The 25,714-nt window shown below is 34.6% G+C and overlaps 1 protein-coding gene across 1 annotated transcript; it reads right to left on the bottom strand.

Moving 5' to 3' along the window:
- Nucleotides 1-3,746: 3,746 nt before the first annotated feature.
- On the bottom strand, nucleotides 3,747-23,499 carry LOC136025928 (protein MTO1 homolog, mitochondrial-like). Its single transcript, XM_065702009.1, has 4 exons — nucleotides 23,384-23,499; nucleotides 20,470-20,659; nucleotides 12,482-12,658; nucleotides 3,747-3,907 (listed from the first exon to the last, which is right to left on the bottom strand). The coding sequence occupies exons 1-4, from the start codon at nucleotides 23,495-23,497 to the stop codon at nucleotides 3,762-3,764; spliced, it is 627 nt and encodes a 208-aa protein (XP_065558081.1). The 5' UTR covers nucleotides 23,498-23,499; the 3' UTR covers nucleotides 3,747-3,761.
- Nucleotides 23,500-25,714: the final 2,215 nt, after the last annotated feature.

Below are 25,714 nucleotides of genomic sequence, written 5' to 3'. Positions count from 1 at the left end.
GAGAAGTAGCAACAGTAGAAGTAACAGTAGAAGTAGCAACAGTAGAAGTAGCAACAGAAGTAGCTGTCCTGAAATATTCGAGTTAATACCCTCACCTGTTCCTAAAATACTGGCCAAGGTGAGACTAATATTCAAAGAGAAAGATTGGCTGTTCCCACATGGCTCCTACCCAATTGTTTTGTACATCAGTTTGACCGAAAAAGGACCAAAAATAGCCCAAACAAATATTCCATAAGTCTTCAATTCAAAAAAGAGACAAAAAAAATACAAGTTAGCCCGAAAATGAGGGCCAACAACTTTGCTCCTTTAATATCTGAACAGTGGTACCCATATGTAGAGACAAATTAGAAAGTTGAAGTCCCAAAAGAGACGATAAAGAACTTTCCAATCTGTTTAAAACTTTCAAATATAGATACCAAAAACTGGACGCCAAAAGAGAAAAAAAAATACGTTTCCAATTAATTCAAATTAAAATCAATTTAAAACCAATTTAAAAGGGGGAAAACTGTGTTTCAATTGAATATTCAATTTAAGTTTTTCTCATTTTATGATGTGTTTATTCATTAATATTAGTATCTGTTGTGTTTGTTTGTAATGATTGTTTATTTAATTTCTGTTTGTTTTGGGTTTCATTCATTCTTCGTAATTCCTTTCATTTATTGAAGAGTAATTTTTCGTCGTTTGGGTTTCATTCATTCTTCGTAATTCCTTTCATTCATTGAGCAGTAATTTTTCGTCATTTTAAATTTGAATTATTATAAGAATTTACAAATCCTCACTCAAGTTTAATATGGCTCTTTACTTTTCTTTGAAAAATTTCTTTTCGGATATTTGTAATTTTAATTAATTTCTGCTCATTTAATTTTGATTGTAAAAGTTTCAAGTTTAGATGCATATTTTTGATACCTTGGATACTGATAGTTTCTTTTGATTTAACTCAACATGCCCCATAAAATTTCCCCAAAACTTTACCTCAATACTCTTAGCCATTTCGGACAAACCCTAGATAAAACATGTCCCCCTTTCCGGATGACAAATCCAGCATGTAAAAAATGGACAAATTGCATCATTTACATTCCTTATACTGGGGGCTGTGAGGACATGGCATCCCCAGAGGCATAGGTATTAGACTTCATGACTAATTCAAATGCAATAGCTTTTTAAGACCTCTATCAGTGTTAAGGGGTACGTCTATAAGTACGTTCGGGGGGGGGGTGCCATTCGTTACTTTTTCAACATCCCTCTCAGTATCCCTTTATAGTTTCAACTTAATAACCTTAACCGTCCCGTATGCATTGTTGTCATGTCCTTTTGACAACCCTCCTGCAAGTAGAGTGGTTTGATTTTGTTTGAAATCCCTGTCAAGATTTTCGAAGTTTTGCCTTAATATTCTTAGCCTTTTCGGAAACTCAGGATCGAACATGAGCCCTTTTCCCAATATCTAACCTTGTATATAACCAATAGGCTACTTATATAGTTTACAAAACTTACCCCAGGTGCTTAGGGGGTTATGTCATCCCTGAAGGTATAGTTATTTGATTTTTCAACTATTTTGAACACGATAGCTATTCCAAAATTTTCATCAGCTATCTTAAGAAGGAGGGCAGCTAAAAAGGGAATGGGGGGGACTGGTTGACCTCCAACTACTTTTTATCATTGTTCAACAGGAGGTACATAGTTTCGTTTGATTTAGTTTGACATGCTCCTCAACATTCCCCAAAGTTTCACCTTAATACCCCTAGCCTGTTCGAACACATCTAGAACCTACATCCAACCTTTTCCTGATGATAAATCCTGCGTCTAAAAAAGGTCAAATTGCATAATTTAGAATCCTTGTCCTGGGGGCTGTGGGGCTTTGCATCCCCGGAGGTATAGTTACCAGAGCTTTTGACAATTTTGAACAAAATCTGTTTTTTCTAAACTTTGATTAGAAAGAAGAGGAAGAGGAGAAAGCAGAGAAGGAAAAAAGGGAAGAGGGTATCTAAAAAAAGCAGGGAGGGCTGGTTACCCTTCGATAGCTCTTCAAAATCCCTAGAATTTTTCAACTTAATACCCTCTACCGTTCCTTACATATTGATGAAATTGCTTCTGACAACTCGCATGCACAAAGTGTTCTTTTTATTGTGTTCGGCATCCCTCTCCAAAGCTATGGGTGCTTATGTCATCCCAAAAGGCAGAGTTGTTTGAGCTTTTGACTATTTTGAAAAAGATGTCTGTTTACAAAATTTTGATCAAATATTTTTAGAGGAGGACCAAATAAAAAAGACACGGGAGAGGCCTGAGACCCTCCAACCACTTTTCTACATCCCCTTAGCTAGGCCTGAAAGTCCATACCGTGCAAAAGTCCGTACGATTGTCAATTGCAGAATTGACAATCCTTACTCCGGGGCTATGGGGGATAGAACATCCTTGAAAATATGGCTATCAGACCTTTTGATTAGTTTGAAGAAAATTACCATTCCAAAATTTCAACGAGTCTTGAGCAAAGGGGCACCTAAAAGGACGAAGAGGGGGAGCAGGGGTGGTCGTCCTCCAATCTCTCTTCAACATTTTCTCAGCATACTATGAAAGTTTCAACTTAATACCCTTAGTGATTCTTTGGATATTGCTCAGATTCCCATTTTCACAACCAGCAAGCAAATAACTTTGTTTTGATTGTATTTGGCCTCCCTTCTCAATATTTCCATAAGGTATTACCTTAATACCCTAAGTCCTTTTAGAGACCAAAGATGAAATATGCCTTCTTTTCCAAATATTTTTTTTTATGTGATAATAGGTGTGCGTGGGGGGGGGGGGGCTGGTTGCTCTCCGATCACTTTTGACTCTTATACAGGGCACTAGAACTTTCGATTTCTAATCAAATTAGCCTCCAGAAAAGTTTATGATAAGTCACTGGCATAGCTTACAGCCCTTCCTCGGGGGCTGAAACAAGAGGGGAGGGGCAAAACTGAAAGTATAATTATTTGACCTTCGGATTCTTTTGAACGAATGGCTATCTCAAAATTTCGATCGGAAGCACTTGGGAAAAGGGGCATGGAGGGTTGGTTCTGGTTGCCTTCTGAGTACTTTTGATGAATGCTATCTCAAAATTTTGATCAGAAGCATTTGGGAAAAAAAGTATGTGAAGGGGGGGGCTTATGTCCCTCGGATCAATTTTGACTCTTATACAGGCCACTAGAACTTTCGATTTCTAATCAAATTAGCCTCCAGCAAAGTTTATGATAAGTCACTCGCATTGCTTACAGCCTTTCCCCAGGGGCTGAAACAAGATGAGAGGGCAAAACTGAAAGTATAATTATTTGACCTTCGGATTCTTTTGAACGAATGGCTATCTCAAAATTTCGATCGGAAGCACTTGGGAAAAGGGGCATGGAGGGTTGGTTCTGGTTGCCTTCTGAGTACTTTTGATGAATAGCTATCTCAAAATTTTGATCAGAAGTATTTGGGGGGAAAGGGATGTGGAGGGGGGGGGGTGATTTCCCTCGGATCATCTGATTTCCAATCAGATGAGCCCAATCCCTGCTACTCCTTCCATATGAAGTACCTCTGGGGAGGAAAAATAATAAAATATTGAAGGCTTATGGCTCTTTACTGATAAACATCATATCATATTTGAACCACGTATATTATATACCAACACCCCTTTTAAACACATAGGTTTGAACCAGAAATAGGTTTGACATATGGGTCAGACCTGTTTTTCCTATATCATCTTAGTTTATTGTTTTTTAGTCACTTCTCCTTAAAAGAAAAAAAGAAAATTAAAAGCAAAAGCTTAAAATTAAATCATTTACCTCTATCCAAACATCATTGCTCATAAAAGAAAAAGGCAGCGAAGGATTATCTGGGAAATGAGTTTCACAAACACTGAAGTCAATAGTAGAACCATCTATTCTCGGTGGAGTCCCTATAAGAAAAACAAATATTGTCCAAACATCAAGATATTCACATCGAGACAAGTTTCATTTGTGATCTGTATTGATCTCTGATTTTTACATCACGATTGTGCTACAGATATAAACACCTTAGATGGTGAGGACGGTTTGAAAAAAAAAACAATATAAAACAATATAAACAAAACAAAACAATATATAATATACAAAAACAATATAAAAAATTATATATTATTATATTAATATATAATATATGAAATATAATATTTTATATAATATAATATGTTTATATAATGTATAAAAAAATATAAAAAAAAACAATACTAATCAACATTAACTTGTTATAATTTCTGCTTTTATCGGGATACAGATTTGTAAACTACTATGCTAAGCTTTCATCTTTCCTAATCTAAAAATCATCCCTTCAATCTTCACTCTGATTGCTGAATTTTATAAGCTTTGCTTAAAGGCAAAACAGCTCCAATCACCAGATTACATAAGCTATTAGCGTTGTGACTATGCGTAATTTCGTTTTATCGGTAGATCGAAAGGCTGGTAACCAATTAAGAAGAAAAATGTATTGACTTGATTAAACAAAGTTTCATATAGCAAACAATTAGAATTAGTAATTAAAGTAATTCAAACAATCTATCTTCCTAATTTAGCTATCTATCCTCATAGATCTATTTATCTAAACAACCTATCTGCCTACATATGAATTATTATATTTAGTTCACATTATTTTTCACAAATATATAAGCAGTTATTCATTTTGGAATCCCACCTTACTATAATTTGAGAGTCTTGCCTTTGTTCTCTTTGATTACTTGCTAACTCAGCTGACTTAATTCAAAATCTATGATAGTTCTGCTTTTTTCCTAGCACTAGAAAGTGCCTTATCAAAACAAGCAGACACTTCGATAACTGTTAAAAACAAAACTGCCTGGTGTTTCTCAGTAGTCCTTATAATCTAGTATTTATTTTTAGTATCACATCTCTTGTTTTTAGTGCTTATTTGTAACATCCCCAATAAGCTCCCCGCCCACCAAGAAACTTCCCTTTCCCCCTCTTGACCTTTTCCCATCACTTTCCGCAATAAAATAAAAATATTAACGCAAGTAAAAAAGTGGTCAAATTCTTGATCAAACTAGATACCTATTACGTATAAAGCAGACGTGACAGCTACAACTAAACGGAACCATGCTAACAAATCTTAAGTAAATTACGAAATGCTTCTGTTTAAACATTCAAAATACTCAAATTTTTCAGCTTTTCATCTAACTGACCCTAGCTTCCACTGCAGAAGGTTTAAAAGCTTGTACTGGGACGATTCAAGCCCTGGTTTGTTTTTACTTTGTTCGGTCTTAAATACTGCATTTCAAAAGACTTCAAGAGCTATTAGGAGCACTAGGCTATCGGTTATTCATTTTACTGCATTTTCGTCATTGATTGTGTGGTTTTTCAAAATATGAGGATGGTAGTTCGTAGCATTGGCTTTGGGTTCGTCTATCGGCATCAGCTATAGAAGCATGTTGTCCCACCTGTAAATTAATTTATGTAAAAACACAAAGTTCGAAGGTGCTACATGTGGTAAGACTTATTAGCCTCAAACGAAAAGCCACCACAAATCTCTAGCCCCCTTCTGCAATCGGTTATTTAAGTTGTATACTATATTGCCGTGTTTCTGAACTTGTTGCATCAGACACATTTTGATTTTCAATTTTCGTTGAAGGCATGCAGTCACTAACGATGTAAAGGTAAAGGATGCGGCACTAGACCCTTAAGGACCAAAGCAGTGGTGCTGAACTCTGTCTCAAGCCCTTCAGCAATAAAGTACAATGGGGGATTAGGGTCAACCATCCTGTGCTTTCGCACACCCTTCCTATTTACCTTCCCCAGATTTTTCCAGGTACCCATTTAGAGCTGTGTTGACTCTGGCTGAGCTTACAGAGTCACGTCACTGATCCCCATCTCAAACTAAATAATTGGGTACACTAGGATTCGAACCCTCACCCTCACGGGCAAAGTATCCTAAATCCAGTGCACCAATCCACTCGGCTAGGACGACTAACTACATAAGTGACATCCACCTCCCATCCATCCTCCACTAGAATTCCGTCAGTTCTACCTTTTGGAATATAGCAAAAATTTATAATTATTTAACTCCAAGTAAATGAACTCTCCATGAATTAAATATAGGAAATGGAAAACTTCCTGGGAGGGTGTAAAGAGGGAGGCCTTGAATAGATTAGGTTGGAGGAGGAGTGTGTGTAGCTGTGTTGGCCTCGGGAGGCTTGGTGCTGCAGTGAGTTATTAGTAGTAGTAGTAGTTAGAACAATAAAATCAACAACAACCCAAGATTGTTTTTTACAGTTAATTACGTTATCCTTTACTCGAGCAGGAATATAGATTTGTTTTCTTTTATTATATCATGAAAAGAGAAATCACCAATGCTACAGCACAAACACAAAAAAAAAAAAAAAAAAAAAAGAGACAGAAGGAGAAAAGGAAGACTGTTTTCCTAAATTAGTGATTAATATAGACCAGCACTTGAATGAGGCCTTAACCCTACTCATCCATACAATCACATAGGTCAAACAGCATAGCCACACACAATCAACCATAAAGAATAATCCATGGACAGGCAGTCATGTCGTCAATAAGTATAAGTCGTCATTTACCGAACAATAGAAAAAATAATATAGACAAATAATTCAGAGGCAACACCCAACATAAGGGCTCATCAGGAGAATACACTGGCCTATACAGGGTTTCGCCACTCTAAATTCTCTACCCGGCACAGTGTTGTGGCTACCACAGAATATCCATGGCATCCCCGCGTCAGGTATCACCCCCAAAATAGATGGGGGGGTGGAGGTATTTTGGAAGGCTGGGTTAAGTAGAGAGGATTTGAAGGCTTATTTGGATTGGAGGAGAACTGGATTTTTGAAAGGGGAGAAGGTAAAATCTATTGCTTGTCCTATGTGTGGATCTCAGGATGAAAGTTTAATACATTTTTTGTGTGAATGTGTCGAATTGAATTATTGGAGGCGAGAGATGTATGGTAAAGAAAAATTGAATGAGATATGGATGGTAGATAGAATGAAAGAGACAAATTTCCTGAGTATTAAAAGGATAGCACCCTCACGGGCAAAGTATCCTAAATCCAGTGCACCAATCCACTCGGCTAGGACGACTAACTACATAAGTGACATCCACCTCCCACCCATCCTCCACTAGAATTCCGTCAGTTCTACCTTTTGGAATATAGAAAGAATTTATAATTATTTAACTCCAAGTAAATGAACTCTCCATGAATTAAATATAGGAAATGGAAAACTTCCTGGGAGGGTGTAAAGAGGGAGGCCTTGAATAGATTAGGTTGGAGGAGGAGTGTGTGCAGCTGTGTTGGCCTCGGGAGGCTTGGTGCTGCAGTGAGTTATTAGTAGTAGTAGTAGTAGTAGTTAGAACCATAAAATCAACAACAACCCAAGATTGTTTTTTACAGTTAATTACGTTATCCTTTACTCGAGCAGGAATATAGATTTGTTTTCTTTTATTATATATTAAATATTTATTATATATTTTTATATTTATTTAAATATTCTTCCTCACAGTTGTCTGCCGAAGGTTCCATGGCTATTCAAGGCACTAATTTATTTATGTTGTGCTGACATGTTGGTGCAACTTCCGACCCTACTCTGTTTTTTTTGTTGTTTTTTCTTGTAAATTCTCGTCTATTTCTATTCATTCGCCATCCTTTTTCATCCAAATAGATTTTCTTTTAATTTGATATTGTTTAAAAAAAATTAAGAGTGACATATTTATTAGCTTTACACAAAATAATTATATTAGAAACCTTACAAAGTAATTCATCGCCGAACACCATCATAAAAAAGCTTATTCACCAAATATTTTTCTGTGGAAAAGTGTTTAAGAATGTAAACGATTTTTACTTTCTGAATTTGGAATGCTACAGACTTTGGTACCCTGGAAAACTTGAAACATTTAAAAGAAATTATTCACTTTGCGTGCAGTTTCAGTTTTTTATTCTCACTACACTGTTATTTTATTATAGTTTTTATTCAGTTTTGCTGTTTAGTTACAGTAATTTAAAAGACGTTATGTGATAGTTCATGTAAAAGTGGTATTTATACTCCATCCTTTCTGACGAAATATACAGATATGGTGGGCAAGTCTGGATCGTTCAGGGTCGTTAAAATTGTATAGACAGATAAAGGGTAGATGGGGGGGTGGAGGTATTTTGGAAGGCTGGGTTAAGTAGAGAGGATTTGAAGGCTTATTTGGATTGGAGGAGAACTGGATTTTTGAAAGGGGAGAAGGTAGAATCTATTGCTTGTCCTATGTGTGGATCTCAGGATGAAAGTTTAATACATTTTTTGTGTGAATTTGTCGAATTGAATTATTGGAGGCGAGAGATGTATGGTAAAGAAAAATTGAATGAGATATGGATGGTAGATAGAATGAACGAGACAAATTTCCTGAGTATTGAAAGGATAGCAAGATTTGTAAGGATTGCAGCGGCACATCGGGAGCGTTTCTTTAAATAGTATTAATTTAATTTAGTGAATTTGTTGTTTGTTTTTTTGTTATGTAAATTTCCTATGGCCCACGGGCTTTTTCTGGAATAAATTATTATTATTATTATACCTGTTATTTCGTGGAAACAGGTTTCATACATTTTATTTGATTCTCGAGACAAATTAGAGGTTTAGCGTTTTTCTACATTGCCTTCTATCTCCTTAATGTATACACTGTTGGGAAATTCCAACCTTTTGTAACAAAATGGTGCTTATCTTATCTTGAAAGCAAGCTGAAAACTTTCCTTTCACAATCAATTTTTCGGTCATTAATTATAAAAAACTAAATTTTTTCAATATTTTTTTTTCTTTCCTAAGTTTTTTTTTCTTATTCTAAATTTTTCACCCCAAGAATTCTCACTGTTTTAGCTTATGTCCAATGACAGCAATATACTTATTACTTTTTGAAAAATTTCGTCTCGGTTTTTCTAGGTAGAGACATAAACGCTTTTGATTGGAAGTCAATATCAAGCTGATTTACACCAAGACCCATTTTGAATTTATACAATGTATGAAAACTGCATGACATTTCAGACTATGGTGCAAGGGCTGGAAGTACTTTTCTGTTTTGTTTATTCTTCTTCTCATACAGGCACTAAGTGCGGTGGGTCTCTTTTGAGTCAAAGAAATGATCTGTATTGTCTTTAAGGCAAGGGAATCACTTGATATGTGGAAGTGGTGGACAGAAGTGTAAGTGGTTGGCTGGAAGTGAATCTTCTTTAGTTTCAGTTAGAAACTAGTAGTATGCTTCCTGATATGTGGAAGTGGTGGACAGAAGTGGAATTGAATCAGTGGAAGTTGGTCTTCTTCAGTTTTACTTGGAGACAGAGTAAAACTCTGTCTTCAAATGAAATAATATATAACCAAGTTAAGTTATATCTTTCTTGATATAAGGAATTGGTGGACAGAAGTGGTACTGGATCGCTGGAAGTTGATCTTGCTAGTTTCAGTTGGACACAGAGGAGCATACTTCTTGATATATGTAAGTGGTGGACGGAAGTGGATGTAGATCACTGGAAGTTGACCTTCTTTAGTTTCAGTTTGAGACAGAGTAGTATACTTCTTGGAATTTAGGAGTGGAGGACGGAAGCGGATAGCTAAAAGTGGATCCTCTTTAGTTTCAGTTGGAGACAGAGAGTTTCAGTTGGAAAAAGTGGTGGACAGACGTGGAAGTTGATGACTGAAAGTGGATCTTCAATAGTTTCAAATAGACGTGTTCATAATTTTGAGAGCTGATCCAGAATCTTTAAATACATTACTCTATGCATGGAAATAGGAGAGACTGGTCGGTATGTCTCAAAGCTGTAACTTTAGGTCTTCAGCTGGCACTATGGAAGAGCCATCTGGGAGCCTTCTGATTTTAATTGTAGTTGGCTGTATATAAAAGTGCTTGCCCTGCTTTACACTTTCCAGTCAGAGACCCACCAAGACATTTCCAAAAAGTTTTGGTATTTATCCAGTTTAGCATCTGTTTGAAAATAATCTGTCATATTTGTAGATTAATTGTAAACTTTTGACAGCTGGACTCATTTTTCGAAGTTTCAGGGCGTTTGCCAAAGGATAGATTGAATTTTATATTAATTATTTTTAATCAATACGAATATAAAAATTATTTTCAACTAGTAACGATTTTAATTTTTCAATTATTTAATTTTATGTATTTTATATAATTTTTCATATGTTATGATTTCAAATATTTTAAACAAACAATTTTAAATATGTCAATTTCGTATTAAAATTATTTCTTATTAATAAATTAGTATTCCTTAGGTAAAGGAATACCGGTGTTGTCTCTTTATGCAAAAAAAATGCACCTTTTATCCAAAACTGTATGTTGTTTTAGGGTTATCACTTTTACACCAGTCACCCTTGAAAGTAAAAAACAATTTATTTTAATTGAGAAGGATATTTCTCTTTTTTAAGGAGAGGGGTAGAGTTTGTCCGCTCTCAAACTAGGGGCGGTGTTATAGAAGCGTATCCACGACTGGATGAAGCTGTCCTATTGCAGTTTGTTTTAATGGTGGGCGATTGATGCCTTACTTCTAGAGTTTTCGTATAGTATGCGTCATATAGCTTAATATACCTTGCTGATATTGCTGATGTTTAGCTAATTCCTTTTTTCTTTCCTGGTGATGCCATTCTCTCCATTCTCTGCTGATGCACCGTTTCCAGTTTACCAAATATGGTCTTGACACGGGAATATCACGTGCTGTATGGGACTTGACCCAATTATTACCAAAAAGTCTGCCGAAAACCTATAGTTTCGAAATGCAGCTGTTCTTAGCCCTTCAACCTGAGGGTTAAGATACTGTTTAAGGCGATTCCAAGGTGTTCAGGTAGATTCTCATTGGCTAAAAGTTCGTTGAAAATTTGTAACCCAGAGTAAGTAACAAGCTACCTTCGATAGAAATACCTATTCTACACTTTTTGTGGGATAAGGGGAATTCCCTTGTTTTTCAGAAGTTTACCTATTAAATATACCTAAGAGCTCGATGTTAAAAGGTTCTTGGAACGAGGAATTAGACCTAATTTACCTATTTAATATACCTAAAAATACCTATTCTATACGTTTTGTGGGATAAGGGGAGTTCCCTTGTTTTTCAGAAGACATAGAGCTCGTCAAGAGCTTTTCGCATGAAAATGCTGGTGTTGTCAATCGCAGATCCTGTACTACAAAGATGATGATCGTGTTTTTATTACACCAGTAGAGATAATCGAGCTCAATGTTAAAAGGTTCTTAGAACAAGGAATTAGACCCAGTTTACCTATTAAATATACTTAAAAATATACCTAAAAGCTCGACGTTAAGAGGTTCTTAGAACGACAAATTAGACCCAGTTTACTTGTTTCATATATCTAAAAATACCTATTCTACATTTTTGTGGGATAAAGGGAGTTTCCTTGTTTTTCAGAAGACATAGAGCTCGTCAAGAGCTTTTTGCATGAAAATACAGGTGCTGTCAATCGTAGATCCTGTACCACAAAGATGAAGACTGCCTGCGTACACACCTTTACCGACTTTAAAAATCCCGACTTTTAAATGACCACAAACGTGTTACAGTAAACTGGACTCTAAGGCAGGTTGCGAAATTTCAAATGAATCATTAGAATCTGAGCTAGGAGCATTCAGGTTGAAATTTCAACAGTCATTAAATATCATGAAAATTTCATTTGCGTTAGCTCTTACTCTAATCAAAGGTTTTTGTCTTTTCAACAAGGGACTTACTTTACATTCCCAAAATAAGATTTACGGTTCATTCACACATTGCGGAAATCCATCCGTATGTTTTTGAACGATGGCCAAAAAACGCTAAGTTTTAAGGCAAAGTTTCATCAGCGTGACCTAAGTTTTCAAGATGAGGACAAGTTCTAAAAGAAGAATATTAGCTAATTGCCTAAGAATTTATTAGAATTGGCTACAGTGCCTGTAGCTATCATCAAAACACCTAGAAGGATGTAATCTTCATAACCTCCTCTGAAAGCTGTTGAGCAATAGAGAGCAAAATGACACCATTTTGCTTGTTTTTCTTATAGCCTGGTTGAGCAGTATTACACAAGCTGGGGTAGCTTGTGTAAAAACCTTGCCCAGAATCCGTCCTGATTTTACCAAACCAACGCGGAAAGCTACGAGTTTTTCAAGCCCGAAAACGGAAGGATCCTCCGCAAGGATTGCTAAATCCGGACGAATTTCCGCAATGTGCAAATGCAGCATTAATTTTTGTAAGTGTTTTATGACTTAATGCCATCTAAAAATTATCTCTATTTGTCACATATAAGCTTCGCTTTCATCGTCTATTTGAAACATTCTCGTTCAGCTAGTATTAAGAGACAACGACAAAATAAACAGGCATAAATGAAACAGTTCATTGGAGTACCACAAAAATTAAGAGAATTATTTCGCATTCTTAAAAATAATCTCTGAGCAGTTGGTGGACACTTTTTGATGCGTGAATGGAACTATATTTTTCATAAAAGGGTAAAAAGTACCTGTTTTGAGTCTTCCAAGTTTAAAGCCAATTCGATCTAAAGTTGTAGCTAGGGCTATAGCGGGCTCATCTCCAAAGCGTCCAGCAGGTCGTGTCTCGAGTCCAATGTTTATTTTTCCATTGAGAAAAGTCCCCGTAGTAATAACAACACACTTAGAACGAATAATATCACCATTTGCTAAAAAAAAAAAAAAAAAAAAAAAGAGAGAAAGATACAAGAACAAATCTCAGAGATAAGACATTTAAAGGGAGGTTTCAGGGCAACGTTCACCCTTCTTAAAATCCCAAAAAAGATTATAATCTTAAAATCATATTCGGCTTCTTTATACAAAATTTTTTGTACTTAATCATTGTCAAATATTGCTAGCTTTTCTCATGTCATATAGACAAAATAGCATTAGCACAATAACAAAATATATTTCACCTTAGTCCTCTGACATTATTTTTAAATTAACCATAAGTGAGGGCTCGACTAAAAAAACAAGCTGGATATATTTTTTGGATTTCTGGACTGTGAAATTTAAACGTAGTTTTTTTTAAATAACACTAAGGTATGCATATCAGCTATTTCTAATATTTAAAAAAAGGAATGCAGACATTTTTCTAAAAGCATTTTCTATTATATATGCATATATTTTCTTTCATATTTATTAAATACCGAAATCGAGTTAGAATTTAGAAAGTTTCAGAAACCTTATATTTAACACACTATTTCTAAGGTCATCCCTAAACAAAACAGCTAAGCAAAAAATAAAACTAAGGATATAAACTGTTAATAAGATTGGACTAAAAACGAAAAAAACAAAAAAACTTTACAATGAGATACTTCTATACTGGGGCTATAGATTAGCTCATTCAATTGTAACGCATGTTTTACCTCGTTTTTTACTCAGGGAATATCTTTTGTAGATGTTGTTTGTAGATGTGGTTTGGATTTTTCTTTATACTCTTTTTTATAACTAAAATTTCTTTCTTTTTTGAAGTTGTTACAGTTTATATTTCTTTTTTTTTTAAAGGTAGGATACCTTGCTGTGCACAGGCAAAATATTCATGCAATTATGAATGCGATTTGCAATTATGAATGCATCAAAAGAGTTGTATTTTAATGCAGATTTTAAATATACAAGTTTCATCAAGTTTAGTCTTACTTATAAAAAGTTACGAGCCTGAAAAAATTTGCCTTATTTTAGAAAATAAGGGGAAACGCCCTCCTAAAAGTCATAGAATCTTAAAAAAAATCACACCATTGCATTCAGCGTCTCAGAGAATCCTATTTTAGGAGTTTGAACCTCCTATCTACAAAAATGTGGAATTTTGTATTTTTTGCCAGAAGGCAGATCACCGATGCATGTTTATTTGTTTGTTGTTTTTTTTTCCAGGGGTGATCGTATCAAACCAGTGGTCCTAGAATGTTCAGGGACGGCTCGTTCTAACGGAAATGAAAAGTTCACGTGCCCTTTTTAAGTGGCAAAAAAATTGGAGGACACCTAGGCCCCCTCCCACGCTAATTATTTTCTCAAAGTCACAGGATCAAAATTCTGAGATAGCCATTTTATTCAGCATAGTGAAAAAACCTTATAACTATGTCTTTGGGGACAACTTACTCCCCCACAGTCCCCGTGAGAGGGGCTACAAGTTACAAACTTTGACCATTGCTTTGACCAATTATGAATGCGAGCAGCCAGTTACTGCAACAATGAAGGGCATTTGACAAAGGAGGGGGCAATGCCCTCTTACCAGGAGAAAAGGAGAACAACAAAGGGTATCGGTTTGATTCCTAGGGCCCTATGCCTTTGCTTTTTTTGTCCTTGGATCTATTTAAAAGCAATGGGCTTTAAATGAACATTTAACTATCTATTAACGTAACTGAATATATTTAGTTTATTACCATCACACCTACTCATTGAGAAATTGCCCCCCCCCCCCCCTCCTCGAAAAATTTCCTGGCAGTTTCCTGGATTTATGGATGCACATATAGTTCTTAAAACACTTGAAGGGAAGAAATATTCTACATTCCTCAAAGATTCTAGGTTGCAAGCCAATTATATACTAATCAAAACATTGTGATCCTTCAAAGACATAGAGCCATCTAGTATAACACCTAAATATCCAACAGATGACACACTTGATACCTTGTAATTATCCACTGGTAGCTCTGAAATCCAAGAAGGATAATTTCTACATCTTGCAAGAATTGTAATTTTTGACTCTAAAATATAATTATTGGGATGCTTTATAGTTATGGTGGTTGACCTGAGGCCTTAAGAAACGTAGACCTATTGATTTCAAAACTAATTAATTTCATTCAAGGCTCTTAGGAAATGAAAACTTCCGAAAACTAAACCAATTGCATTTTACCTGACAAATCTAAATTATCAGTCATCAAAAACAAGAACAACAATAGGGAATTCTTTTCGTAAGACAATGGAAATCTAATTTAAGTGAATATTTCAGCCCTATGTCGAAGGACCATCCTCAGCAAAACATAAATACATAAAAGAAGAAAAACTTACAACAGCTTGGCTAAAATAAGGATGCAGGGATAACTTTTAAAAAAAATTCATCTAGTTTTATTGCTCGTATGTTGTTGTAAGTTTTTCTTCTTTTATATATTTATGTTTTGCTGAAGACGACCCTTGGAAACTGGGCCGAAATATTCATTCAAATTAGATTTCCACTGTCTTAAAAAATTATCCCTATTGTTCTTCTTGTTTTGATGAAAAACTCAAAAACGTATCTCAGAAAATACAATTATAAATAGTTTTGACATTGTTTCTATGCATACAAATATTGATGCAGCAGGATTGGAGCAATTATTAGAAAACAAAATAAACGAAAATTATTATTTGATTGAAGTTTCAGCAGCAGGAATAGATTGCAAGGCCTTAATGACTTCGATTAAACTCTGTAACAAGTATTCAATGTATTTCCAATTCCGTAATTCCTTTTACCAGCAAAGTCATGGTTTTCCGATGGGCGCGCCCCTCTCTGGGTTACTGGCGAATATTTATGCAGAGCATTTTGAAAATTGGACGTTAAATTCACAATTCTTGGAGCATATCTTATGGGGAGGTTTAATGGGGAAAATGAACTTAGGTGGGTTTTTTTTTAGATCACCTTAATGTATATGTCAAAAATTTACAGTTTACCTCTGAAATTGAAATTGCAAATAAAATCTCATTCCTAGACATGTTCATTATTCGTAGCTTAGATAAACTCAATTTTACTATTAACAGAAAACCTAAACAAAACAATAGATATTTACATTTTAAATCAAACCACCCCCCGCAAGTTAAAAAAGCTTTCGTAGTCTCTCCCGTTGATCGTGCCATAAACATTTATTTTGATTCCTACATCACAGCAGATCTAAACTTTATCAGGGAAATACTTTTTGGAAGTGGGTATCCTATTTTATTTATTAATAATACAATTAACCGTAGACTGTAAAGAAACTCCCGTAAAATCAATGGTAGTTTACCATGTGAGAATCCAGATAAGCCCTCAAACATAATTTACCTCCCATACATCCCAAAAATCACAACGAATCTTAAAAAAGTCTGCACATACAATAATCTGTATGTAGTATTTACCAATAATTTCAAAATCATAAATTTCCTAAATTTTGGTAAAGATAAAACCCCAGTTACTCACCAAAGAGGGGTCTATCAAATACCATGCGACTGTGGCAAATACTATACAGGTAGAACTCCCCAGAATTTAGAGAAAAGCCTACAACAGCATAAACATGATATCAATTAAGCTCTAAATTCTAATATTGCTACTTTTTCTTTTGATTCTGGTTTAAGCAGCGATATATTTGAAAATCCTCGCCACAAAATACTTTTTGATGAATCTGCCCTTATTAGCAATGACCTAGGCATAAAGCAGGTAGTTCGAGAAGCAATTGAAATCAAACTTTAGATTAATAATAATATTTCCTTAAATAGGGACTTGGGGGAATATTCACTACATGCTCTATACACAAATATAACTTAAAATGATCTTACAAAATATTCAAAAAAACAGTAGATATTAACACAGAACCAGTCACAAATAAACCTTTAAGGTTAGCTGCCAAAAAAAAAAGATTAGCACTCAAAAACGTGTTTATAATTATTCTTCGTTCAATTCAACGAATTGCCTCGTTTCATCTCCCTTTATCTATCAGTCCTGGCTGAACTTCGCTGAAATAAGGATGCTGGGACTGTTTTAAAAAAAATTCATTTTAGTTTTATTGGTCGTATATTGTTGTAAGTTTTTTCTTTTATATATTTATTTTTTGCTAAGGACGGCCCTTGGACATAGGGCCGAAATATTCATTTAAATTAGATTTTCACTGTCTTACGAAAAGAATTCCCTATTGTTCTTCTTGTTTTTGATGTTTGTGATTGAAAGGCAGTGTGGTCTTTGTCGTTATTTAATATGAACGGTCCTGTAGTTTTTTTGCTTGCCTTGCGCACGAAAAAAAAAACCAGAAAATTTTCAAAAAAAAACACACACATTCTTGATGGATTTAACACCTTTTTCTCAATATAATCGAAAGAAAAAACTCTTATTTTTTCAAATAGATTTAAAGCTTTTCTTTATTTATTACATATTTTTGGCTTTTTGTAAGACCAATAAGGAAAGACAATTTCTTTTATTTGTCTGAAGATTGGGTAGGGCTGTTTAGAATCCCAGGGTTACATAAACCACTAAAAACTTCGGTCCTGACATAACACAAGTCAAGAAATGTGAATAAGTTTTCCCTTAGATTAATGTCAGGCATATTCTCTTTTAAACGAATCAGCAGACGGGTTTCAAAATAGTAATCTCTTGGGAGACCATTCCAAATGAAAGGGTGTCATCAAACAAAGATATCCTTCAAGTACTCAGTGTCGGGTGTCACCTCTTATACGTAATTAAATAAAAAAAAAATTAACTAAAAGTAAGGAGCGACATTAAAACTTAAAACGAACAGAAATTACCCCGTATATGAAAGGGGCTGTTCCCCCTTCAACACCCCGCTCTTTACGCTAAAGTTTGACTCTTTCTCTCAAGTCTACCTTTTAAAAACAGTAAAAACTTTAGCGTAAAGACCAGGGCGTTGAAGAGGGAACAGCCCCTTTCATATACGGGGTAATTTCTGTTCGTTTTAAGTTTTAATGTCGCTCCTTACTTTTAATTAAAAAAACTTTTTTTTAAATTTAATTTCTGAACGTTTTTTAGTTAATCCTTGTTTTGATTTCGGTTCTCCGCAGATGAATAATTAAAGCGAAATTTGCATATTTATTTATTTGGCTAAATGGCTTTCCCATAGTTTTGATCGAATGATTATGAGAAAAAAGAAGGGGGGAGGAGGCCAAGTTGCCCTCCAATTTTTGGGGTACTTAAAAAGGCAACTAGAACTTTTAGTTTTTACGAACGTTTTCATTAGTAAAAGATATACGTAGCTTACGAATTAGCTTACGTAACAAACTTCTATATTCGTATGTTTTTATTACGTATATGAGAGGGTTCGCCCACTCGTCAATACCTCGCTCTTTACACTAAAGCTTAAATTTTGTCCCCCGAATCACAAAGGCCGTAGAATAAATAGTTGAAATTACTAAAAATACTTCAGCGTAAAGAAAGAGGTATTAGGAGGAGGTGAACCCTTATATGCTTCATAATTGTTGTTCGTTTTAAGTTTTAATGCTACTCCTTACTTTCAGTTGAAAAAACTTTTTCATATTTATTTTTTCATTGTTTTTTTAAATAATGCTAGAAAATGATGCACCCCCTTCATGGAAATCTTCTTCCCCCATGACAAATTCCTCCATGGAAAGTTTACCCCACATAACCCCCTCTTCTCAATCCCTCCTCCCAACCAAAAGATCCCCCTGAAAACGTCTGTACAGTTCCCAATAACCATTACTATATGCAAACACTGGTCAAAGTTTATAACTTGCAGCCCCTCCCACGGGGACTGTGGGGGAGTAAGTCGTCCCCAAAGACATATTTATAAGGTTTTTCGACTATGCTGAATAAAATGGCTATCTCAGAATTTTGATCCGTTGACTTTGGGAAAACCATTAGCGTGGGAGGGGGCCTAGGTGCCCTCCAACTTTTTTGGTCGCTTAAAAAGGGCACTATAACTTTTCATTTCCATTCGAATGAGCCCACTCGCAAAATTCTAGGACCACTGGGTCGATACGATCACCCCTGGGGAAAAAAACAAACAAATAAACACGCATCCGTGATTTGTCTTCTGGCAAAAAATACAAAATTCCACATTTTTGTAGGTAGGAGCGTGGAACTTGTACAGTAGGGTTCTCTGATACGCTGAATCTGATGGTGTAATTTTCATTAAGATTCTATGACTTTTAGGGGGTGTTTCCCCATATTTTCTAAAATAGGGCAAATTTTCTCAGGCTCGTAACTTTTGATGGGTAAAATTAAACTTGATGAAACTTGTATATTTAAAATCAGCATTAAAATGCAATTCTTTTGATGTAACTATTTTTTATCAAAAATTCCGTTTTTTAGAGTTTTGGTTACTATTGAGCCGGGTCGCTCCATACTAGTTCGTTACCACGAACTGTTTGATCAAACCGTAATGCATTTTTACGTGTTAGTCACATTTGCTTGGCGAACGGCAGTATGAGCAGATATATCTCGTTTGAAGGAGGAGGGCGGATGTACTAGTTGAAAACAGCCATTGGCACAGCATCAAATCTTACAAGTTATAAAGGTACCCAATCAATGCTAAAACGCGTCCTTCAGGCTTTATTTTGAAGCCTCTGAAGCGGTGCCAGTTTAGTCTCAAAAGCCGGGCAAAAAGCGATCATACTTATTCGTTAATAGGCCTAATAGTAGACCTGTACAAATAATCGAACACGATGTTAAAAGGTTCTTAGAACGAGGAATTACACCCAGTTTTTTATTACACCAGTAGAGATAATCGAGCTCGATGTTAAAAGGTTCTTAGAACGAGGAATTACAGCCAATTTTTTATTACACCAGCAGAGATAATCGAGCTCGATATTAAAAGGTTCTTAGAAGGAGGAATTACACCTAATTTTTTGTTACACCAGTAGAGATAATCGAGCTCGATGTTAAAAGGTTCTTAAAACGAGGAATTACACCCAGTTTTTTATTACACCAGTAGAGATAATCGAGCTCGATGTTAAAAGGTTCGTAGAACGAGGAATTAGACCCAGACTTAACGTTGGGAATCAAACCCAATCTAGACAAGCAAACCTCAGAACGAAATTTGCACCTCCAGTACTTCCTGAGATGGGAAGTTGTAAAGAACACGTGATTCAAATCTGTGTTAAGAGGCCAAAACTTTGAAAAATAATTATTTGTTTCTTCTGAATTCTGAGCCGTGGCACGCTGGTTCCCAGCACTTGGACTATAATAATAATAATAATAATTTATTCCTAACCCACTGCACAAAACAATGTGAGGATAATGGAGTAAAAAGAGACAAAACAAAATAAACATCACAAAAGAAAACGACACAAGAAAAGAAAACAACACATAAGTACAACATAACCATATTCTGTTTGGCTATATTCAAAGCCAAACTTGAATTTGTTCCATATTTTGATTTTAGGTTAAATATATCTCTATTTTTTATGATTTGCAACTTTTCAAAGATCCTGAAGAAAAAAGTAGACTCAAATGAAATCAATGTATGCATCATCTATAACGTCCAAAAGTATGCATATTTTCACGTGAGAATAATTACAATATATCTAATTTAGAATAAAATGATGACTTAAAATTAGTTTTATATGCCTGGCTTTGAGGTAAAATAGAAAAAATAATTATTTTATGATAGCAATCCAAAGAGTTTTGATGACGTTCCCATTAACAGCATCTGACAGATCTGGTCTGGTGTTCTTTCACTAATACTATTGATATAGCAATATAGTAAATAAACCCTTTACGTTAGGCCTTACTCTCAATAAATTATGTGAAAGACAAAAACTTAATTATTTAAGTTTTGAGATCTAGACTAACCTAACACAACTCCTTCGCATGATCTGTCTTCACCTTGTCCTGAGACAATAAGGTCCTCCACACTAGCTGGAAGGATATCCAAATTCTTCGTTTTATTTATCAGTTCCTCTTGAAGATGTTTCTTGTAAAGTTTACGGTCAATTTGAGCTCTGTATCCCCAGACAGCTGGCCCCTTTCTTTTATTCAGTACCTAAAAAACAAAGAATAATATATATATATATATATATATATATATATATATATATATATATATATATATATATATATATATATATATATATATATATATATATATATATATATATATATATAATATATATATATATAAATATATATATATATATATATAATATATATATATGTATATATATATATATATATATATATATATATATATATATATATATATATATATATATATATATATATATATATATAGCCTAGATAACCTTTTAATACAAAACTCAATATGTCAAACTCAAAAATGTTAGTGATCAAAATTGGAAGAAATCCAGTAAATAAAAAACTTGCATGCTCGTTCGGAGCAGCCTCTGGGACAATGATCCCTTCCCTCTAAAACTTCGATATTCCATAGCCTAAAATCTTTCCCATTTTTCCTTGTTTTTCCTGTACTCTATTTTTGTGTACTATTAACGATTACCCTTCACTATTCGGAAAATAGCCTTCAGCAGTAATTCTGATGCATAATATTGTAGGTATAATGTAATGATGAAAGTTGTTGATTCTGATTTATAAATATTCTCCGATCCCTTACTGGCTAAGCAGGACAAGATGAGACAAATTCTGAATCACAATTTTTCTATCATAATTTTATTCTGTGGTGCATTTTCTTTTTAAAAAGATCAATTTCTGACTGTTTTCAAATTATGCCAGAGAATCCACTTCCCTTCCCTATGTAACATTTCTTCGGCAAAAATTTCCTCGGAAACTTTCCTTCCGGCTAAAGTTTCTCCCTGTAGGGTCTCACATAGGGTCTTTGTGACATAAGTCCCATAGCCCCTAAAATATCCCCTCATATTAATTATTTTTCAGCAGCAAAATAGACTGACATTTATCTCACCAATTGACTTGAAATTTACGGGACAAGCATCATGGGCCAATGACATAAGAATGACGAAATTCAAAAGCAAGCGCCTGTTCTTTACATTTTACACAAAAATGTAAAAATCCACTTGAAGACTATTAGTTAATTACTTTTAGGAGATAAATAAGCTAGTTTAAGTTAAATAAGTTTAAGTTAGTTTAAGTTAAGTAAAATAAGCTAGTTACAGTTAGTTAAATAAGCTAATTAGGAGATAATTACTTTAGGAGATAAATAACCAGATAAATTTTTATGAGGCACCCACCCATTCTGTTCTCCATCTATCTTTTATAATGATTTGTTCACTTTGACTTGAGATTTAATAGGAAAGTACTGATAGCCAAGCAGAAATTAATCAAGAAAATTCAGACTAATGGCTCTTAAAATAAGAGAAAGCTGGCTTTAAAGTTTCCATGCTCATACATTTTATGCTATTGTGGAGACTTACGTGTAATCAAAAACTGTAAGCCATACACGAAACAGAGTATACACACTTGCTCTGATTATTCTACATTTTATTTTGTTTTTTCAATTCATTTTACAAGGTATAATTCTAGTTGATTGACTTTTGGCTATCTCAAAAAGGGGTTAGGTTAGGGAAATGAAACTTTCAGGGATGGGTGTAAAGGCTAAGGTATGTCATGGGAAGGTATTTTGAAGTACTACCCTCCACTCCTTCTCCCTCTAGAGGGCCCTGAAATTTGCCTACATGACAGGTCGATACCTATTGAAATTTTGACAAAACAACATTTTACCTTAATTTTCAGTTACCAGTTGCCTTTTCTCTGCCTTTAGTTCTGAAAATGCAATTCCTGTTATTTGAGTAGAATTCTGAGCCATATCAAGTTTATTTTTTCAAATTTTAGGAAATGTATTTGCATATCTTTAAAACCATATAAATTGGGATTGAGCAAATTTGTGAAGCTGAAAACAATTTTGTTGTACTTCATCCAAGCAGAAGATCTATTTTGCAAGGTTTCACTTTTGTAACACACGTTTTTTTAAAGGTCATCAAGGGTCAGTGCCCTCTATAGGGAGAAGGAGTGGATGTGGGTACTTCAAAATACCTTCCCAGGGCATACTTTAGCCTTTACACCCATCCCTGAAAGTTTTATTTCCCTAACCTAGCCCCTTTCCAAGATAGCCAAAAGTCAATCAACTAGAATTTTACCATTTTACAATAAGGGAATTTGTCTTTGTGCCAGTGGTTATAAATGCATCATAAATGACAAAGCTATGTAATCAAACCCATTCAGTTATTATTAGTGTTTCTGTAGCATCCATTCGGTGATTGACATAAAATCAAAAATTCTATAAGCTAAATACACTTGAAATAAGTAATAGGCTTTATAATCAGAGGCAAACTAATGGGTTGGAGGGGCATCTTACAATCCCACAAATAACAACATGTGCATTTTCAAAGTAACATGATTTATTGAGTGGCAACGAGAAATAAAAAAAGCTGATATTGAACCAAATAGTATTTTTAAGATTGTTTTCAAGGAATGTGTCATCATTTTACTGCTTTTTAGAAAAAATCTTCAATTGGATATACCATTTGAAAGTTTTTGACGACCAAAAAAATTTAAGTGTTTCAACACTTTTTTTCAGCCATGCAAAGTCTTATGAAACAGTTCCTGTTGGCGAAGTAATAAAAATCTCGTTTAGGCGGAAAATTACATCACAGAGGTTCACTATTTTTCTTAACAGTCTTATCAAAAAATTCAATTCCTAGAGCAGTCCCAGTTATGTTTATTTTGTATGCATGTTGCATGCTAAAATTTCCTAGATAAAAGTTGCTTTCCTACTTACCTTATAATGTATCCCCGAGATATCACAAATTCTGCCACATATGCCATCTAGAGCATCAACTTCTTTCATAAGATGGCCTTTTCCAATTCCACCAAATGACGGGTTGCATGACATCTCTCCTATAAGTCAGGCAAAAATAGAAATATCTAATACTAGGTAAAAAAAAAAATAATTATTTGTGTCTCAAAACTCGTAAACATCAATATCCATTACAGCATGTACTCTCAAGGTGTAAACTTTTCAAGTCTCTTGAAAAAAGCAGAACACATTGCGACCTCAATTTGTTGCTAGTTTAGCATTAAAGCTTTGTTAAGGCTGTTTTTCATTACGTCAAAAGCAAAAATGTAATAATGATGGTTTTATACAGGTAAATTTCAACTACTACAAAAGTGACTTGAAAAGACAAAATAAATAGTTAGCCTAATCAGAGCAAACAAGCTTACTTATAAGTATGCTTATTACACGAAAAGCTATTCTTTTGTCTAGCTATTTTCCTTTACACAAGCAAAATATTTTCAGTAACTTGATTTTGGTACATCCAATACACATTTTACTGGGAGAAAAGGAAAGCAGTTAATGCCTGCTTTTGATATACGCACTAATATGTGGGACTTTTCCAAAAATATGTCCTAAATTTTCCAAAAATATTTTCCTAATATGTGGGACTTTAAAAAAATAAGTTTAGTTTTCCAAAAATGAAATGATTTTTTTTTGTCTTAAAGAAACTAGAATTATTGGGCATTACGGTTTAATGTAGAGGCTGATAATAGATAATTTTTTAAATTGATTATATCCATAGAAAGAATAAAGCTTTCAAAGTTTCACCATGGTCTACTGTCGTGAGTATCAAAACACTTTCTTTTTTGGTTGACCTTAAGTTGATTGACTCCACTCGTTCTGAAATAAAGTTAACCACTTTTACTCTTTCATAGCTTGATTAACCAAAAAACCTGTTGAACAGGCATACAAAAAAAAATGAATAAAATAAAACAGTAAGGCGTTTAACGAATTTTTTTCAACTGAAAGTTAGGAGCAACATTAAAACTTAAAACGAACAGAAATTATTACATATATGAGGGGGGGGGTAACTCCTCCAAACCACCTGGCTCTTTACAGTGATGTTTTTTAATACTTCAGGAGTTGTATTTCAGTATTTCAGGAATTTTTCTTAAAGAATTGGGACAGAATTCAAACTTTAGCGTAAAGAGCGAAGTGGTTTGGAGGAGTAACCCCTCTCATATATGTAATAATTTCTGTTCATTTTAAGTTTTGATGTTGCTGCTTACTTTCAGTTGAAAAAACTTGTTTTTTCTTATTCAATTTCTGATCGTTTTTTTAAATAATTCCAGAAAATCTAGCAACTCCTCCACGAAAAAATCCCTCCTTCCCGAGGATTTATTCCTTAGGAAATTCAATCCTTGTGAAAATTTACCCCGGACAATTACCCTTAACATCTCCACGCGTAAAATTGAGTCGGCAATGAGAAAGCAAGACATAAGAAGAATTTAGTATAAGAATTCAGGCAAACTCCCAGTGTTAAATTTCCCCTGAAATTTAACCTCCTAGAAACTTCCCTACACATTGAAAATTACACTCATGGAAAATCCCATAATCAGATAATTTTTCCCCCTCCCCCCAAAAAAGTACGCATACCTCCCAATAACAAATACTATACGTAAACAATGGGCAACTTTTGTAACTGAAAGACCTTTACCTAACCGTTGTTGGAGGGTCATGATATACCCAGAGGTATAGTTTTTCGGCCTTTGAACTACGCTGAACAGAATTGGTTATCTCAAAATTTTTATCAGATGATGTTGAGAAAAAAAGGGACGTGTGAGGGAGCCTAGTTGCCCTCCCATTTTCGGGTCATTTAAAAAGGGCACTAGAACTCGTTCGAATCAGCCCTATCACAATATTCTAGGAGCGCTGGGTCGATAAGATCATCTCTGGGGAATAAACAAATAAACACACATCTGTGACCATTCTTCTGGCCAAAAAAATGCAGAGTTCCACATTTTTTCAGATAGGCGCTTGAAACCTCTACAGGAGGGTTCTCTTATATGCTGAATCTGATGGTGGGATTTTCATTAAGATTCTATGACTTTTAGGGGGTGTTTCCCGCTTTTTTCAAAAATCAGGCAGATTTTCTCAGGCTTGTAACCATTTATGGGTAAGATAAAACTTAATGAAACTTATATATTGAAACCAGCGTAAAAATCCAATTCTATTGATTTATCTATTGGTAACAAAATTCCGTTTTCTAGAGTTTCGGTTACTATTCAGCCGGGTCACTCCTTACTTACAGTTTGTTACCACAAACTGTTTGAT

The sequence above is a fragment of the Artemia franciscana genome, chromosome 4 (genome assembly GCF_032884065.1).
Source record: "Artemia franciscana chromosome 4, ASM3288406v1, whole genome shotgun sequence".
NCBI classification, from domain to species: domain Eukaryota; kingdom Metazoa; phylum Arthropoda; class Branchiopoda; order Anostraca; family Artemiidae; genus Artemia; species Artemia franciscana.
Note: the sequence above shows the minus strand (reverse complement) of the source record. Positions and strands in the feature narration are given on the sequence as shown.

What these genes read in the sequence shown, in the direction of transcription:
- LOC136025928 (XM_065702009.1), bottom strand. Translation starts at nt 23,497, where the DNA reads ATGTCATGCAACCCGTCATTTGGTGGAATTGGAAAAGGCCATCTTATG. An exon ending in TCTCGGGGATACATTATAAG is followed by an intron (nt 20,660 to 23,383) that starts GTAAGTAGGAAA and finishes TTTGTTTTTTAG; the next exon opens with GTACTGAATAAAAGAAAGGG. An exon ending in ATGCGAAGGAGTTGTGTTAG is followed by an intron (nt 12,659 to 20,469) that starts GTTAGTCTAGAT and finishes TTTTTTTTTTAG; the next exon opens with CAAATGGTGATATTATTCGT.